Source organism: Erythranthe guttata, chromosome 14 (genome assembly GCF_056151865.1).
Source record: "Erythranthe guttata isolate IM_541 chromosome 14, IM_541, whole genome shotgun sequence".
Lineage (NCBI taxonomy): Eukaryota > Viridiplantae > Streptophyta > Magnoliopsida > Lamiales > Phrymaceae > Erythranthe > Erythranthe guttata.
Window position 1 is genome coordinate 9,414,652 of NC_142546.1, and position 16,455 is coordinate 9,431,106.

Below are 16,455 nucleotides of genomic sequence, written 5' to 3' on the forward strand. Positions count from 1 at the left end.
AGTCAATTAAGGTTGATCGACTCCAATTTTTTTTATTTTTTTAAAATTTTTTGTTTATTGATTCCAACTGTATAAATCATTTATAATATTTGTATATTTTTTGTTTTTGTAAAATATAGTTGATTTTGCATTTTTTTCGCAATTGTGATTTATTATGTTTAGTAGCAGATTCTTAATCGACTATGCTTCATCATAGTCGATTAATATACCTGATATAGAAAAACAAAATTAAAAACAAAAAAAAAATATTAAAAAATTAAAGATTTTCCTTAATCAACTACGCTTCATAGTCGATTAAGGCTAATCGACTATGTTTCGTAGTCGATTAAGGAAGTCGATTAAGGCTAATCGACTATGTTTCGTAGTCGATTAAGGAAACTGATACAGAAAAGAACGGGAGAAAAAAAAAATTCGCTCAGCGCGTGATCCAGTGATGATGTGGCGGGCGGGGGCAAAGTTGGAAAACATAATGACTCAAAATGGATGTGGGATTTCTCAAATGGACTGAAATAGTTTGAACCTCTCTTTATTAAAAAAAAAGAGAAGGTTTCCTCAAATAGCCCCTAATTACAATACTGCAAAATAATTTTTTTTTATTATATATATATATATATATATATATATATATATATATATATATATATATATATATATATATATATATATATATATAATATATATTCATATATTTGAGTAGTCCGTCCGTGTATGAATGGACATATGTATTATTGGGTGTATTTGTGGAGCGGGCCAATGGATGGTTTGTTTGGTTAGAATGAAAGCGGCCCAACAACAGAAATTATGTTAATAAAGGGTTAGGGCTTGGTTCATGGGTGATCTAGCTACTAGTAAAAGAGTAAACTTTGAATATTATTACTATTTTAATTTTGGTGTAGAATTAGCGGGTCTAACCATGGAAACGTGGACGAATATGAGATGAAGACAAAGCTGTCTGATTCTTTGATTTATTTCCCTTTTCCTAAAATGTTGGAACATCATCATCAGCTGAGCTAAAATAAAATAAATCTTGGAACATCAAGATGAAGAAAGGAGAGAGAGTGGAGGAGTTCACGGCAGGGTATTACGGTTTGTGTGCGGCGGCTGGAATGCTCAGCGCTGGTGCCACCCATCTCGCAATCACCCCTCTCGACGTCTTGAAGGTTAATATGCAGGTCACCACCACCTCTCAATTAATCTTCATTATTTCAGAGGAGTCAGATTATTATTATTATTCTAAATAATTATAATATGTGCACTGCAGGTGAATCCAGTGAAATATAAGGGGATCATGTCAGGGTTTAGTACCCTGTGCAGAGAAGAAGGGGCTCGTGGTGTTTGGAAGGGTTGGTCTAGCAAACTATTGGGATATGGTGTACAAGGTGGATGTAAATTTGGTCTTTATGAATATTTCAAGAACATTTATGGTGATTTATTGGCTGCTGACCGGAGGAGCAGCAATAAAAAGGGTTTGGTATTTTTCATGAGCAGTGCTTCTGCTCAAATATTTGCTGATGTTGCTCTTTGCCCCTTTGAAGCTGTCAAGGTTCGTGTTCAAACCGATTCCTCTTTTGCCAAGGGCTTGTCTTCTGGTTTCCCCAAACTTTATGCCAATGAAGGCTTTTTTGGGTATTTCATTCCTTCCTTCCTTCCTTCCTTTTACATATTCATTCATTCATTCATTCATTCATTTGTATATCTCATTCATTCAATTGCAGATTCTACAAGGGTCTTCTTCCGCTTTGGGGCCGTAACCTGCCATGTAACTTCTTTACCCAAACGTGCTTGCTTTCTTGTTTATATTCACCATTCTCATCTTAAAAAATTGGATTACCTATGAGACTCTGTTTAGTTTATATGTTGAACTGAGTTCGTCCCATACAAGAGTGCCACTTCCTTCTTACATAATTAAGTTGTTGTTATCTCGTTTTTAGGAATATCTGCCAACAATTAATTTTTGGCTTCGTGTCATTGTTTCAAGCTGTCATCTTTAGTATCATATACTAAATTGGACGATTCTCCTCTTCCTCACTGTACGGTATACCTTATGTTTGGAAAAATCGAGCTTAGCAAGGATGGATTGATGGCAGATACAAGTGCTTAAAGACCTTTCTTTTCGGCTACTACCCAGAAAACCCAATACCAATAATTCCTATTGTAATTGGCTTTACTTTGAACTTGTTCCTATGTGCTAGATTCTTATGGACTCTGGCCGCATATTTTTATATTTGTATGTTTTTCTGCATTTATAGATTTATATTTGTATGCTAACTATGGTTTGTCAATTTCGTATAAATGCCCATTTTGGATGAATATTGGAAGAGATTTGCAATTCCGTCATACTGATATGATGTTAGCTTTCGACAATGCTTTTGTTAGTTATTAATCATATAACATCACCATATACCTTTTCTTTGTATGTCTTCATTTAAAAGTTGCTTTCTTACATGTTTTGGCAGTCTCGATGATTATGTTTACAACATTTGAGCATTCTGTGGAAGTGATGCATCGAAAAGTAATCAAAAGAAAGAGGGAAGATTGCTCGAGAGCCCAACAACTGACGGTGACATGTTTAGCTGGTTATGCAGCTGGAGCTGTTGGTACTGTTATCTCTAATCCTGCAGACAATATTGTTTCATCCCTTTACAATAAAAAGGCTGCTAATATAATGCAGGTAGGTATATATATATATATTGTGCCCGGGTTTTTAAGTTAGTTATTCACGTAGTCAATGGAGTTTGTTTTTCTTATTTCTTTTCTTCTCTTCTTCTCAGGCAGTAAAGAATATCGGAGTTAGGAATTTGTTCACTAGAAGCCTTCCTATTCGAATTGCAATTGTGGGGCCTGTTGTAACTCTGCAGTGGTTTTTGTATGACAGCATCAAACTGTTTAATGGACTGTAAGTGTAACTTTTTTCAAGCTAATTAAGTAGTAATTAACCATCATCTTCGGTGTCACGAGTACCAATTAAGTGTATCAGTTTATTGCTTGCTTATAAATGTTAATATGTATTATGGATTGTGCTGTGCAGGCCTACTAGTGGAGGGCTGAGAAGGCATAATATTCTGAAAGATGCTGAATTAGTAACACCTTAGTCAATAATGTCAACCTAACAAAACAATTTATTTGTTTTCATGGATATAAATATTATAATATTTTTTAGCAGAAACAAATTAAGATGGTGGAGTTTCGAGTTCTCGTTTAACAATCTACAAAGGTTTGCTTGCTGGTAATGAAGAGATCGATCACCCACCGCCTTCTTTCGAGTTGATATAATCAAACTTGTTTCGGCAAATGCAACCAGTTTTTGTTTGGTGTCCAGAGAAAGATTGCAGCAGCTGTTGTTGTGTGTTTTGTGTAATGTGAATGAATGTAAATATGCTGTGTTAAACAGCAGCAGTTACAATAATTAGAAATTAGGATTGGTGTCTCGCTTTTTCATAATTAGAATGGACTACTACTGAAGAAGCTATGTTGTATTTGTATTTGTAGTTAGTAATAACCAAGTTATTGGTCTACCCACGTTTTCAGTTTTTCTTTGACCTGGTCAACTTTGTTTCTTCTTGTGCCTAACATTTTAATTTCACTAATCTTTTACTATTTTTCTCTATTCAACTCAATTCTCAAATTTATTTTCATTTGGTTGATTTTTTCTATATAGCAAATATGTGAACGAAAATAATGTGATTTTGTTCTTGGACAAAGAATCTAATAAACTAAACATTCTTACAAATAATCCGCAAGGGTGGCCTAGCGGTTGGAGCAAGGGAGCTTGGGTCAATTGACCCAAGTTCGAATCCCCTTGTCAACGGTCGCTAGGTCGAGCTTGTCACACATGGTTAGCCTAGTGTGGTTTACATCTCTCGTATGGTTTGCTAGGTCGAGCTTGTCACACATGGTTAGCCTAGTGTGGTTTACATCTCTCGTATGGTTTGCAAGCTATTATACGAGAGTGTTAGGTCGAGCTTGTCACACATGGTTAGCCTAGTGTGGTTTACATCTCTCGTCACGAGAGTGTAGGTTTACCCAGTGCACCTATATGGTTGGCTGCGGGTTCCTGCATTACCAAAAAAAAAAAAAAAAAAAAAAAAAAAAAAAAAATAATAATAATAAACATTCTTACAAATAAATAGTAATTATTTTGGTCAAATCAATCAACCAATCAGCTGTACATTGATTGGTACTTGGTATGATGATTTATTTATTTATTTTGTTTTGTTTTGAATTAAAAAAGAAAAAGAAAAAGAAATGAAAAAAAGAAAAGGAGAAAGCAGATGGAAAGAGCTGGTCAGCACTCACCCGCCAATACAAATCCACCCTGTCTCATCTTTCTCGGCCATCCCCCATTTCTTCTTACTACTATTTTATTTTTATTATTATATCATCATCATTAATAATTAATTAATTAATTAATATTATCATATTATATAGTTAGTTAATGGGAAAAGAAAAGGAGTTCATTTATTTAAGTAATTTAAGGAAGAAGAGAGAGAAAGAGAAATGGATGATGAGCCCCTTTGCCTGAGGTGGTGTTCCTCCAGACTATCCGATCGCCTTCCTCAAACGTGATCCACACCACCACATATAGATTTATACACACGCGCGTATTCCACGCACAGCTGACACACACATACTCGTATACGTGCGAAGACCTTTGACTCTGTCTCCTCTCCTGTTGTTTTTTCTTTTTCCTGGTAATCTCAAGATCCGGTTTTCCCTTTTCTTCTTCTTTCTCTTAAAAGTAGTGTTTCTCTTTTTTCCTTTTTCAAATCTATATCTACATATGTATGTATGATCGGTACGTACGCATCTTTATCCCGTTTGTTAAACGAATGTATTCATGTTTATTTCTTCTTATATTATTATTATTATTGTGTTTGATTTGCTACTGTAACCGAAATCCATTCTGGGTCCGACCTGATTCCACAGTTTTGTTTTATTTTCTTTTCTTTCTGAGCTGTTTATTCGTTAGCTGAGATTTGGAAGAAAATGTTAATCTTTAGTCTTTATTTAATCCATCTTTTGAAACTTTGTTAATGATATCAGTTTGATCTTTTATTATTCCTCCTTTCAGAACTCCGTTTGGATTGATGTGAACAATAACAATTAGACGCAGATAAATTATTTATTGAGGAGGTGAGAGTAGAAGAGAGAGAGAGAGAGAGAGAGAGAGAGAGAGAGAGAGAGAAGGGGAACTCAGGTTGTTTCATGGGCAATACATGCCGTGGATCATTCGGAGGCAAACCTTTTCAGGGCTACAACGAGCCCGAAGATAACTCCAGGCCGAAATCATCATCAGCTCGTTCAAATTCTTCAGACAGTTTGTCCCCCACCAGCTTGACCTCCCAACAACTTGTTGCTCAAGAATTCTCTAAAGACAAAAAGGACCCTAATCACATCAGTCCCAAGAAAGATAACATCATGAGCCGCGGCATCACTAACCAAGCTTACCTTGTCTTGGGTCACAAGACTGCTAATATCCTTGACTTTTATACCCTTGGCCATAAACTAGGACAGGGTCAATTTGGCACAACTTACTTGTGCACTGAGATCTCGACTGGGAGTGAGTATGCTTGTAAATCTATATCCAAGAGGAAGTTGATTTCCAAAGAGGACATTGAGGATGTGAGAAGGGAGATTCAGATAATGCACCATTTGGCCGGTCACAAGAATATAGTCACCATCAAGGGGGCTTATGAGGACTCTCAGTATGTTCACATTGTTATGGAACTTTGTGCTGGTGGTGAATTGTTCGACCGTATCATACAAAGAGGTCACTACAGTGAGCGTAAGGCAGCTGACCTCACTAAGATCATTGTTGGAGTTGTTGAGGCATGCCATTCTCTTGGTGTTATGCATAGAGATCTTAAACCTGAGAATTTCTTGTTGGTTAACAAGGACGATGATTTCTCTCTTAAAGCTATTGATTTTGGACTTTCCATTTTCTTTAAGCCAGGTATACTTACTTCCTCAACGTCTTTATTTTTTCTCTATTCACTTAGGATATGGTGTAAAATGTAAATACATGTTTGGGATGTTGTTTTTATAACTTTATACATGATTTGTTTTGTCAGGTCAGATATTCACGGATGTGGTCGGAAGCCCATATTACGTCGCACCTGAGGTTCTTCTGAAGCATTACGGACCAGAAGCAGATGTGTGGACAGCCGGTGTCATTCTCTATATATTGCTAAGTGGTGTGCCCCCCTTTTGGGCTGGTAAGTTTTTTTACTAGATAAGTTCAGATTCATTTCTTTGCGCCGTGAACTGAGATGATCTTGGGTAACTGTGCGTGCAGAAACTCAGCAAGGGATATTTGATGCTGTTTTAAAAGGGCACATTGATTTTGATTCTGACCCATGGCCGCTGATATCAGAAAGTGCTAAAGATCTTATTCGGAAGATGTTATGCATGCGACCTTCAGAGCGTTTGACTGCTCATGGAGTACTATGTATGTTCACTTTCTTACTATTTCTAGCTGCCAGTACTGTAGTACCTTTTGTTTTGGATTATTAAGATTTCTTTTGTGGGGCTTGACTAATTTAATCATTATTTTCTGGTAGATATCTTGAGTTTATATTTTTCATGTCCCTCTTGAGTTTATATATTCTTCAGTTACATCTTTTTTTCTGTGTGCTGATGATGTAACAGTCTAGATCTTGAATTTCAAAACCATACAGGTCATCCTTGGATATGCGAAAATGGTGTTGCACCTGACAGAGTCTTGGATACAGCTGTACTTTCTCGTCTTAAACAATTTTCTGCAATGAACAAGTTGAAGAAAATGGCATTACGGGTATGTGCTAAGCAAAAATGTTAGTTCTTCAGATGATTTCTGAATATTGAGTTTGTTGTCATGCGAGAAATATTATTTTTAACCGAGTATTATTTTTATCCATCAATTTACACATACATATAATATTCAGGAAATGATATTAAATTCTTCCTCCAGGTAATTGCTGAAAGCTTGTCAGAGGAGGAGATTGCCGGCCTAAAAGAAATGTTCAAGGCCATGGACACTGATAATAGTGGTGCAATCACATTTGATGAACTCAAAGCTGGTTTGAGAAAATATGGTTCCACTTTAAAAGATATAGAAATTCGCGATCTTATGGATGCGGTATGTATGCAAACTTTTTCTCGATAGGATATTCTTGGCCTTTTATCTATACACATTGCACATGCAGTTGGTTAAAAAAAAACTCTAATCTTGTATCCATTGTTAAAAACTTCAAGTTCGTTTCAATATTCTTTTTTTTGTACGAGAAAATGATTAACTATAAGGAAGAGAACCTTTTAATCGATATTTACATCATGTTGCTAAAGTTCGCAGTCTATATAGAATACTGTTCCATCTTCAGTGATCTAGAAAATATAGTTGCGGTAGTGGCCCGTAACTAAATTAACAATTAAAATTCACATCTGCAGTGTTAGTTTCATCTCTGCACGTTTACTGAAAAATTCCTATCGATAATCAGATAAGATTCTTCCACATTTGTTGAATTCTTGTTATGTTTGCAGGCTGATGTAGACAACAGTGGGACCATTGACTATGGAGAGTTCATAGCAGCAACCATTCACTTGAATAAACTTGAACGTGAGGAACATCTTTGGGCAGCATTCCAATATTTTGACAAGGATGGAAGTGGTTATATTACAGTTGATGAACTTCAACAAGCTTGTGCCGAACACGGCATGACAGATGCTTTCCTTGAAGATATTATCAGAGAAGTTGATCAAGATAATGTAAGTCATTCTGCATATCGATGTGTCTTATTTAAGTTGACTTTGTATGTGGCTATATTTTTAGAAATAAGCATTTGGTTTAACCTTTAATCACAATCACCAACTTCTAATTTTTCCAAAAGATTTTGCAAAACATCATCTTAGAGTCGTAGATTCTATAATAACTTGAATATACTTTGGGCGCTGATGTGAACAAGCTTCTTCCAAACCATTATTCCAACAATATATATACAAATTAGGAGATTTTTTGCATGAAATATCAAATCATCTGATTGAAACAAATAGCATATTATTACACGAAAAATCATCTTATTCTTAATATATTCCAGTACAGCTCTACTTTGCTCACTTGAACAAATTCAAAAAGTTTGTTTTGTTGATATATGTTCAAATGACTTGCAATTTACAAGTTACAAGTAATCTTCAATGTAAATCATTGAAACTTTTATGTTATTTAGAGCTGGGAAAAAAAATGAGCTGCTACATCATCTTCTCATTTTTGTACTGTCGAGAAAATTTTGTGTTTGATTACTTCTGGATGGGAAGTAGATGGATAATATATTGCTGACTCGTTAAAAAAACATGTTATTTAGGATGGGAGGATTGATTATGGAGAATTTGTTGCTATGATGACAAAAGGCAATGCTGGCGTTGGAAGGCGAACAATGCGTAACAGCTTGAATATAAGCATGAGAGATGCTCCAGGGTCTCTTTAGATTTTCAATTTCAACGTGACAGGTAGTTACCAGCTTTCTGTTATAACAACTATACAAACATTCCCTTTGTTCTTCTTTTAACCATACAAAAAATTATTTGATCTCTCCTCAGTCAAAAATGGATTGTTGAACTTGAGTTTGATATTATCAGGTATACCTGGGATGCGACATCAAGCTCTTAAAACTGTATTGTATGCATGACAGATGGAAGAGCATGTTCTGCAAATAGTGGTATGCCTAAAATGTTGAGATCGACATTTGTTTCCCCGTTGACTCTGTCAAATTCAAAACAGAGGACAATAATTTACTTGTTGGAGTTGGTGTTGCTTTCTTTGTAACTAGAGTTGTGTGTAGTAAACTCCATCATGATGACAATGTGTTATTTGATACATATAAGTATGTTGTAATTTTTCTGTTTTGGAGAGTGAATAGTTGCAGCTGTGAATTGTGATGATGACTTTGGTTTACACTAACATTATTTTGTTATTCTTATTTGTTCTTCCATTCCAGGATTTGTGCATATTAATTAAAAGAGAGCATATATCAATATCAAATATATTTCTATATATGTATCTGTATACATTTTGTTTTGTCCTTGTTAGATCTTCCAATCCAATCCAGTATCAGTCGAGTACACTTGAGAAAATAAAGCTAGGCTGCACCTGCATGCATGCATCTACACTCGGGTTGCAGTTTCTCTTGCTATTGCTATCTCCTGCAAGTACAGATATATACACGACCCTTTTTAGCAAGTAGCAAGTGGAGACTTTTCACTGTCCGCGTGTATTTTAAAATCGACAATGAAAGAGCACGTTTACCTTAAGGTCTCCTGTGCTTGAAAAGGTGCATTTAGAAGTGATAGCTCGTCCCTCGTCTAACAACCATCCCACCTCACACCAAGTTTCCATCTTGTCCTCGCTGCTTTTCTTCAATGAACACCAAAGTTGCTTGGGAAGTAATATAAGGCCGCCATCATCCTCATATCTGATTGACTTGCACTCGCATTCATCCCCAACTTGTTGGATCATCTTTCACCACCAACACAAACAAACAAACAAACAATTCCATTATGTATAAAAGAAATTAAGCAGTACCTAGTTATTATAGTTAGTGATGATGATATCATACATTGTTAGTTGAAGTATGAAAGGTGGCAACAGCAGTGAGGCCTTCCCAAACACCGGAAAGTTGTGAAGCTTTGAGGGGTTGAGTGGCTGCAAATGCAGAATCACGTATGGCACATCCCCCCAGCTGATCCCCATTCCTAAAGGGACCGTACCATTGCTCAACAAACACACTTATGCTCTTCATTTTCATCTCAGAAGATTGTTCCAATACTTGAATTATCCTAACACGCGACTCTTTGTCACTAGGATTGATCAAGCAGTGCTCCACCTCAATTGATTTTGATTTTGAATTATTCAACTTATTAGTGGCAATGGAGGAGGGCCATAGTGCTACATAACATCCTGTAGATTGATATGCAAAGGCGGAATTGTGGGGTTGAGTGACACTCACACTCCTCTCATGGATGCTGTACCTGGTGGCGGCATCTGCTTCACATCCAACTGTGGGAAGGAGCTTAATGGTTTTGTAGATGAGAGATGATTCATTTTGATCCGCCAGAGTGGGGCACTGTGTTTGCCAATCGAATACCTTCACCTCCCATTCCCTATATGCCTCCGGGACCACCATTTCCGGCAGCTCTATCGGCTTCCCCTCCACCGTGAAATCAGCCCCAAATCCGTCCCATTCACCCGACACCTTTTCACCAAATTCTGCCCACCCTGCCTCTTTTTTTTTTTTTTTTTTTCAGTTGATGAAATGAAATTAAAAATAATTAAATGCATAAATTAATGAATCGGTTGATTCCGATTAGAGAAATGATGAGTACCGGTGGAAGTAGATGTTGAAGCAAAATCGTCCATTCCGGTGGTGGTGACGGCGGCAGAGGCGTGCGGAGGAGCGGCGAAAATTGGGGAAGTAGCAGTGGTGGTGTCAGGAGAATTGAGGTTGTTATTGTAAAGAGGGAAAAAATGGAGGGAAGAATGAGTTTTGAGAAAGTTGGAGGAGGAGAAGCGGTGAGGAAGGTGGCGGCGCTGTTGGGAGTGGGAAGAGAGGATATTGGTATTGGTGGAGAAGGCGGCCATTGTTAGCAACAAATACTAGAATCTATGAGTGGTGCTTCTGCTAACAAATTTGACTTTGGGATAAGACCATAAGAATAGAGATCCATTCCTTCCATCAAAAAAAACATAGGGGTACAATTGATATTTCACTACCTGTCCTTTTAAGGAATTGTTTTTTCTTATTTGAAGTGGACAAAAGCTATAAAGAGGACGCTTAATTTTGTAACGAAATTAGGCAGGACACACACATGGATCTTCATAATTTAACCAAACATTAGGTAATTAATTTACCACCTTCCACAACCTCAACAAAATGCATGTTTGTTAACAGCTCAATTAAGCAAATAATTGGTATCTCGAAAATTGGTGAATAGGTCCAAATCCAGGGTCTCATTGTGAATATAATAGAGGTCAAATTAAAGAACTATAAATTGTGACGTTGTCATTAGCCATGGGCCATGAGATGTAATATTAAATAGCATGGACATAATTCATTTCCACGTCACCCTCAATGCGGATGTCCTGTCCACATTCTCCATTTCTAATTTTTCAAACATTAATAATATATATTATAAATTGTTGAACATTGTTGGGTGCTAAATACCAACACGCAAGTGTACGTATCGCAAACAAGTAGTAAAGTAGACTCGTGAGAGTCGGATGTCGATCCCACAGGGAATACGCAAATTACCTAATCCTAAGTACCAAATCCTAACAATTATGATTTTTATTCAGCCTACGCAGAGTTGTCAATTTAATTAACTAAATAAAAGAAACTAATTAAGAAAACATTTAAACACGAGAAAATATCAATATAAAACGGATCTAGGATTTTATCTTCCCCCTATGCAAGAATTGCTCACCCGAAACCCCTCAATTATGCAATATATGATTCATGATTATTAACCCGAGACACTAATTTACTCATAACCCGCTGTCGCGTGTATTATGAGTCTATTATTCATAAACGATTCACTATATGTCTATGCAAACCAATTATGAATAAAGCATTAACTAACAAGTCTCGTAAATGGCTACCTAAGGTGATATCTGTATGTCTACGACACCACATGCAATTGACACACTCATCCGGTGAAAACTACTCGAAGGTTCTTCTACTTACCGTCTAATTATCAAAATAGCTCTGTCGAGTCAATCCCAATAATCACAGATAAAGCACATAAATTGATCAAGTTCATGCACTAACAATCATAACAAGTAGAAGAAATAATCATAAAATCATAATTGCATAATCTCAAGAAAAAGGGTTCACAATCCCTACATAGGGTTCCAACAAAATCCTAGATTAAAAACTTAGCTACGCATGTTCGTTACGAAAAACATAATAAAAACATAAAAGAATAGATTAAGAAAAGATAGATAAAAGAAGAATTGTGATGAAGAGTTGTCAATTCTCCGTCTTCGATTCTTCGTTCTCTCGCTCCTCTCGCTCCAAGGTTGTGTCCAAAAATCCTTTGATTCTTGCTTGGTTTGGGCTTAAATAGATGTCCCAACTTGGTAGATGATTCTAGGTTTCCTTGTGTGTTTAAAAGTCCAAAATTGTCTCCAGCGTGATTTGGCACGGCCGCGCGAAAATCAGTGCAATTCTCGCATGGCCGTGCGAGAATCGCCAAACGTTCTGCCCAAATTCAGCATTTGGCACGGCCGTGCCAAAAATAGGCTAATTTTGGCACGGTCGTGCGGGCCTGTTTTCAGCCAATTTCAGCATATTTTTGATTATTTCACTTTTGGCCCATATTTTCTCCAAATTTGCAGTTTTGACCCCAAACTTTTCCAATTCTTCGATTTATACATAAAATACAATAAATCAACTTTTTAAGCACCAAATATCGTTAAATCACACCAAAAGCTCAAATAAAAAGGTACGATAAAGTATAAAAATATATACTTAACACACCCCCAAACTTGATCTTTTGTTTGTCCTCAAGCAAAAACTAGCAACTTTCACAGCAACACTCTCAACAAATGCCTCTCATCACATAGATTAATGGTCAACTTTCATTTTTTCTGAACTTGCAATTATCATGACAATTCTCAAAAATTTACAAGCTCGTAATTCAAAGATACGTATTCACTCACCATTGCTAAAAACCACAAACCATGCTATCGCTTCAAGTATCCCATATTTGTACATTACAATTGGAGAAAATTTATACTTACATAATAATATTCAACTCCAAAGACTCACCAAATTTCTTTACTCGGCTAGTATAAAAAAATTGAGCTATTGGGATCATTGGGACTTTTTGGCTTTCAAATGTTGGGCTTTTTGGTTCGAGGTAGGAGATATGGGTATAGGTGGCTATGCTTCTTGAATTGAGGTGATTACGCCAAATTTTGAAAGATAGGCGTTTGAAACAATGAATTCACCTCTAAGGACTTTAATTAACTCGATTCTTAAGAGTTCAAAAGTCTCCACTTTTGCTCTTAAGACAATGGATCGAGCTTTCAAAACAATTCAACAACTAGTCCTTACTTCCCCTTCTAGTCTCTTCTTCTTCTTTTTCTTTCTCTTTTTTTTATTATATTTTTTTTTTCTCTTTTTTTTTCTCTCTCTCTTTTTTTTTTCTTTTTTTTTTTTTTTTTTTTTTTTTTTTTTGTAGAGGAAGAAGAAGGACCTTATAAAATTTTCCAACCGAACTCCAAAGGGTAATTTTTCAAGAATCTCCATTTATTCTACCTTATACACATTGGCTAAAAGAAAGAACACCGTTTCTCCAAGGCTCAATCAAGGTTCGAATGATAAAAATTTAAAGGTAGGCTTGAAAGGCTCAAACGGTTCAAAGATGGCCCAAACCACTTCCCAATTTACTCAACAATTTAATATTTCACTTTGTAAATTCACAAGACAAGTTCTAAAACCGAATAGCATATGATATAACATAAATTAACTCAAATTTTAAAACACAAAACTTTCAACCAAAGCAACGCATAATTCGAGATTCCTAACAATGACTCCTTCTTACGACACTTTGAATCAAAAGCTCACCAAAATTCGAACAAAATCAAGATAAAACAAGCAATTTCATCATTAAACATCGACTATCTTTCATCATCATGATTCATCGAAGCATTTATCTCAAGCAAATTTTTTTTTTTTTTCGAAAGAAAAAACTAAAATAAACTAAAATAAAATAACTCAAATAAAAAAAACTTAAGGCATGCAAACTAAAAAATTAAAGCACATAAAAACAAGTAATTTTCCACCCCCTAACTTAAAATTTACATTGCCCTCAATGTAATTAACACGAAGTTTAAGGATAGAATACACCTGAATAAGTCGTTTTGGCCATGTCCGGGCTGCTCTTCCACCCTCGCCTTTATTATGCTTCAGTTGAGGTTCGCACGGCTGTGCGAATTGCCGAAATTGGGCAGTAGCTTTTTCCGATTTCCAAACGGCCGTATGAGATTTTGGCTTTGTTTTGGGACGGCCGTGTGGTACTCCAAATTGCACTTTTACTCCTGAAAAAAAATAAAAAATAATAAAAAAAATATGCTTAAATTGTTAGCTTGCATGCTTATAAAATAAATAAATAAAATAAAACAAGAAAAAATAAATAAATAAATAAAAACGAAAATCTCGGGTTGCCTCCCGAGAAGCGCTAAGTTTACAGTCTTCAGCCAGACTTTGTTCTTGCTCTTCAATTCCTTAGCTTTTGAACCCATCTCCTTACTTCCTTTTTGAGAAAGTCTTGAATAAATGGGTTGATCCGATTCTTCTTTCGACTGGTTCGCTTAGGAATGCCCTTGAATTTATTCTTCTTGACGTCATGAGGCGTGCCAACATCGTCTTTTATCACGGTGTTTTGAGTAGGTGTTGTAACCAACTCAACCTTTTTCTTTTGTTCTCCTACATGCACATTAGTATCCACAAAAAAATTTAAATCATGTAATTTAACAGGAAAAAGTTTAGAATCACTTACCTCGTCAAGTAGATAACACCCATTAGCCGTAGTAGGCTTTTCATCCACCCGGTACACCTTGAAGATCACTGTTTCTTCCCCCACACTCATTCTTAGCTCTCTCTTTCCTACATCAATAATTGACCTACCGGTTGCTAAGAAGGGGCGTCCTAAGATAAGGGGAATATTTTCATCTTCCTCTATGTCTAGTACTAGAAAATCGGCCGGGAGTATAAACTTATCTACCTTGACCAATACATCCTCCACTATACGTAAAGGGTGAGTAAAAGATCTATCGGCTAGCTGCAAGGTCACGGAAGTGGGCTTAATTTCTCCTAAATTCAATTTTTCATAAATTGACAAAGGCATTAAATTTACGCTCGCCCCTTGATCACACAATGCCCGCCCAAAATACCTAGTACCTATTGTGCATGGAATGGTACAACTCCCCGGATCTCTAAGCTTCGGTGGAATTTTATTTGCAAGGATCGCACTACTTTGCTCATTGAGGTCTATAATTGCTGCACACTCCGGAAGCCTCATCTTCTTCGACACAAGTTCTTTTATAAACTTAACTCAATTCGGCATATTCTTAAGTGCCTCAACAAAAGGAATATTAACATGCAACTTTTTAAGATAATCCAAAAATAACTGAAATTGCATATCAAGCTTGGAGTTTTGAAAACGTTGAGGGAAATGTACCTTGGGAGTAGATTCACTTACTGCGATCTTTGTGTTGCTTGGCCCGACCTCGGTCTTTTCTTTGGGCTCCTCTACAATAGGCGGTGGTGCAACAGACTTTTTAGGACCTTCCTCTAATTGCCTCCCATTTCGCAAAGTTACTGCATTGCACTGCTCGATGTTGCTCTTTCGAGGATCTTCCGTATTCGACGGCAGTGCTCCCGACGACCTCGCGTTTAGTTGGGTTACAAGTTGACCCATTTGTGTCTCAAGGTTTCGAATGGATGCTTGGGTTGACGTCATGAATTTCGCTAAGATATCAGCGAGGTCTACTTCTTGTGCTGAAGCTTGAGGTGGATTTTGGAATCCGGGAGCTGGCCTTTGTCCTTGCTGATTTCCTCCCCATCCAAAGTTGGGGTGATCTTTCCATCCCGGATTATAAGTGTTGGAGTACGGGTTCCTCTGTTGTCGATTAGTGTCATGTACATAATTTAGAGACTCCGTTTCTTCTACGCACTGGTTGGGAATTTGGACTGCATGGACTTGCTGAGTTTGCAATGCTGCTACTTGCTTTGATAGCTTCTCTAATTGGACAGTGATTGCGGTGACCCCGTCTAACTTCAAAATTCCTCCCGTCTTTATGGCTCCGCTATTTGACCGGTCCGATGCCCGCATGTATTTATTCCTAGCGATTCGCTCCAAAAGTTCGTATGCTTCGTCATAGGTCAAGCTCATGAACATACCGCCAGCTGCTGAATCGAGCACCGTCCTCGAATTATCTTGCAATCCATCATAAAATATTTGAAGTTGCCGCCACTCTTGAAGACCATGATTGGGGCATCTCCGAATTAATTGTTTGAACCGCTCCCACGTCTCGAATAATGCTTCATCGGCTTCTTGTATGAAGTTTTGAATTTCTCTCCGGATTCTCTCAGTTTTTGTTGGGGAGTTGTATGTGTTCATGAAAAGTTGTGCTAGCTGGTCCCAAGACGAGATGGAATGCGGTGCACGAGTTTGTAGCCATTCTCTTGCGGCTCCTTGGAGAGAGTGCTTGAAGAGGCGGAGCTGCAGTGCTTCCGGCGACACTCCGTTCATCTTATGCGAATCACACGTTTCGAGGAAGTTGACCAAGTGGAGATGCGGATCTTCATGAGCTAATCCGCTGAATAACCCATTGTTTTGGAGCATAGTAAGTAGTCCCGCTCGAATTTCGAAAAACTTGTTGGCTTCAATGGGGGGCTGCTGGATGCTTGATTGAAACCC

At 37.0% G+C, this 16,455-nt stretch overlaps 3 protein-coding genes and 1 non-coding gene across 7 annotated transcripts; 3 read left to right on the top strand and 1 right to left on the bottom strand.

The window, feature by feature from the left end:
- Positions 1 to 755: 755 nt before the first annotated feature.
- PHT3;3 (phosphate transporter 3;3) lies at positions 756 to 3,515 on the top strand. 2 transcript variants are annotated; one of them, XM_088813913.1, is made up of 7 exons: positions 980 to 1,172; positions 1,262 to 1,379; positions 1,536 to 1,626; positions 1,716 to 1,759; positions 2,457 to 2,671; positions 2,772 to 2,896; positions 3,029 to 3,515. In XM_088813913.1, the coding sequence occupies exons 1-7, from the start codon at positions 1,041 to 1,043 to the stop codon at positions 3,090 to 3,092; spliced, it is 789 nt and encodes a 262-aa protein (XP_088670039.1). In that variant the 5' UTR covers positions 980 to 1,040; the 3' UTR covers positions 3,093 to 3,515. The 2 variants fall into 2 exon arrangements, with proteins under 2 accessions (XP_012833793.2, XP_088670039.1); XM_012978339.2 differs by having other exon boundaries at positions 756 to 1,172; positions 1,262 to 1,626.
- A 616-nt stretch (positions 3,516 to 4,131) lies between these two features.
- Positions 4,132 to 8,968, top strand: CPK6 (Calcium-dependent protein kinase family protein). 2 transcript variants are annotated; one of them, XM_012978341.2, is made up of 9 exons: positions 4,132 to 4,691; positions 5,072 to 5,953; positions 6,072 to 6,215; positions 6,296 to 6,448; positions 6,678 to 6,793; positions 6,950 to 7,117; positions 7,519 to 7,743; positions 8,337 to 8,481; positions 8,611 to 8,968. In XM_012978341.2, exons 2-8 carry the CDS (start codon positions 5,206 to 5,208, stop codon positions 8,457 to 8,459), a joined length of 1,677 nt encoding a protein of 558 aa, XP_012833795.1. In that variant the 5' UTR covers positions 4,132 to 4,691; positions 5,072 to 5,205; the 3' UTR covers positions 8,460 to 8,481; positions 8,611 to 8,968. The 2 variants fall into 2 exon arrangements, with proteins under 2 accessions (XP_012833795.1, XP_012833794.1); XM_012978340.2 differs by having other exon boundaries at positions 4,270 to 4,795.
- Positions 8,969 to 9,000: 32 nt separating this feature from the next.
- On the bottom strand, positions 9,001 to 10,960 carry LOC105954670 (glycerol kinase). 2 transcript variants are annotated; one of them, XM_012978343.2, is made up of 4 exons: positions 10,354 to 10,960; positions 9,588 to 10,252; positions 9,278 to 9,487; positions 9,001 to 9,174 (listed from the first exon to the last, which is right to left on the bottom strand). In XM_012978343.2, the coding sequence occupies exons 1-4, from the start codon at positions 10,607 to 10,609 to the stop codon at positions 9,136 to 9,138; spliced, it is 1,170 nt and encodes a 389-aa protein (XP_012833797.2). In that variant the 5' UTR covers positions 10,610 to 10,960; the 3' UTR covers positions 9,001 to 9,135. The 2 variants fall into 2 exon arrangements, with proteins under 2 accessions (XP_012833797.2, XP_012833798.2); XM_012978344.2 differs by having other exon boundaries at positions 9,588 to 10,246; positions 10,354 to 10,865.
- A 5,055-nt stretch (positions 10,961 to 16,015) lies between these two features.
- On the top strand, positions 16,016 to 16,122 carry LOC148765139 (small nucleolar RNA R71). Its single transcript, XR_016029969.1, has one exon. It is a non-coding gene; the product is annotated as a small nucleolar RNA R71 (small nucleolar RNA).
- The last annotated feature ends 333 nt before the right edge of the window (positions 16,123 to 16,455 follow it).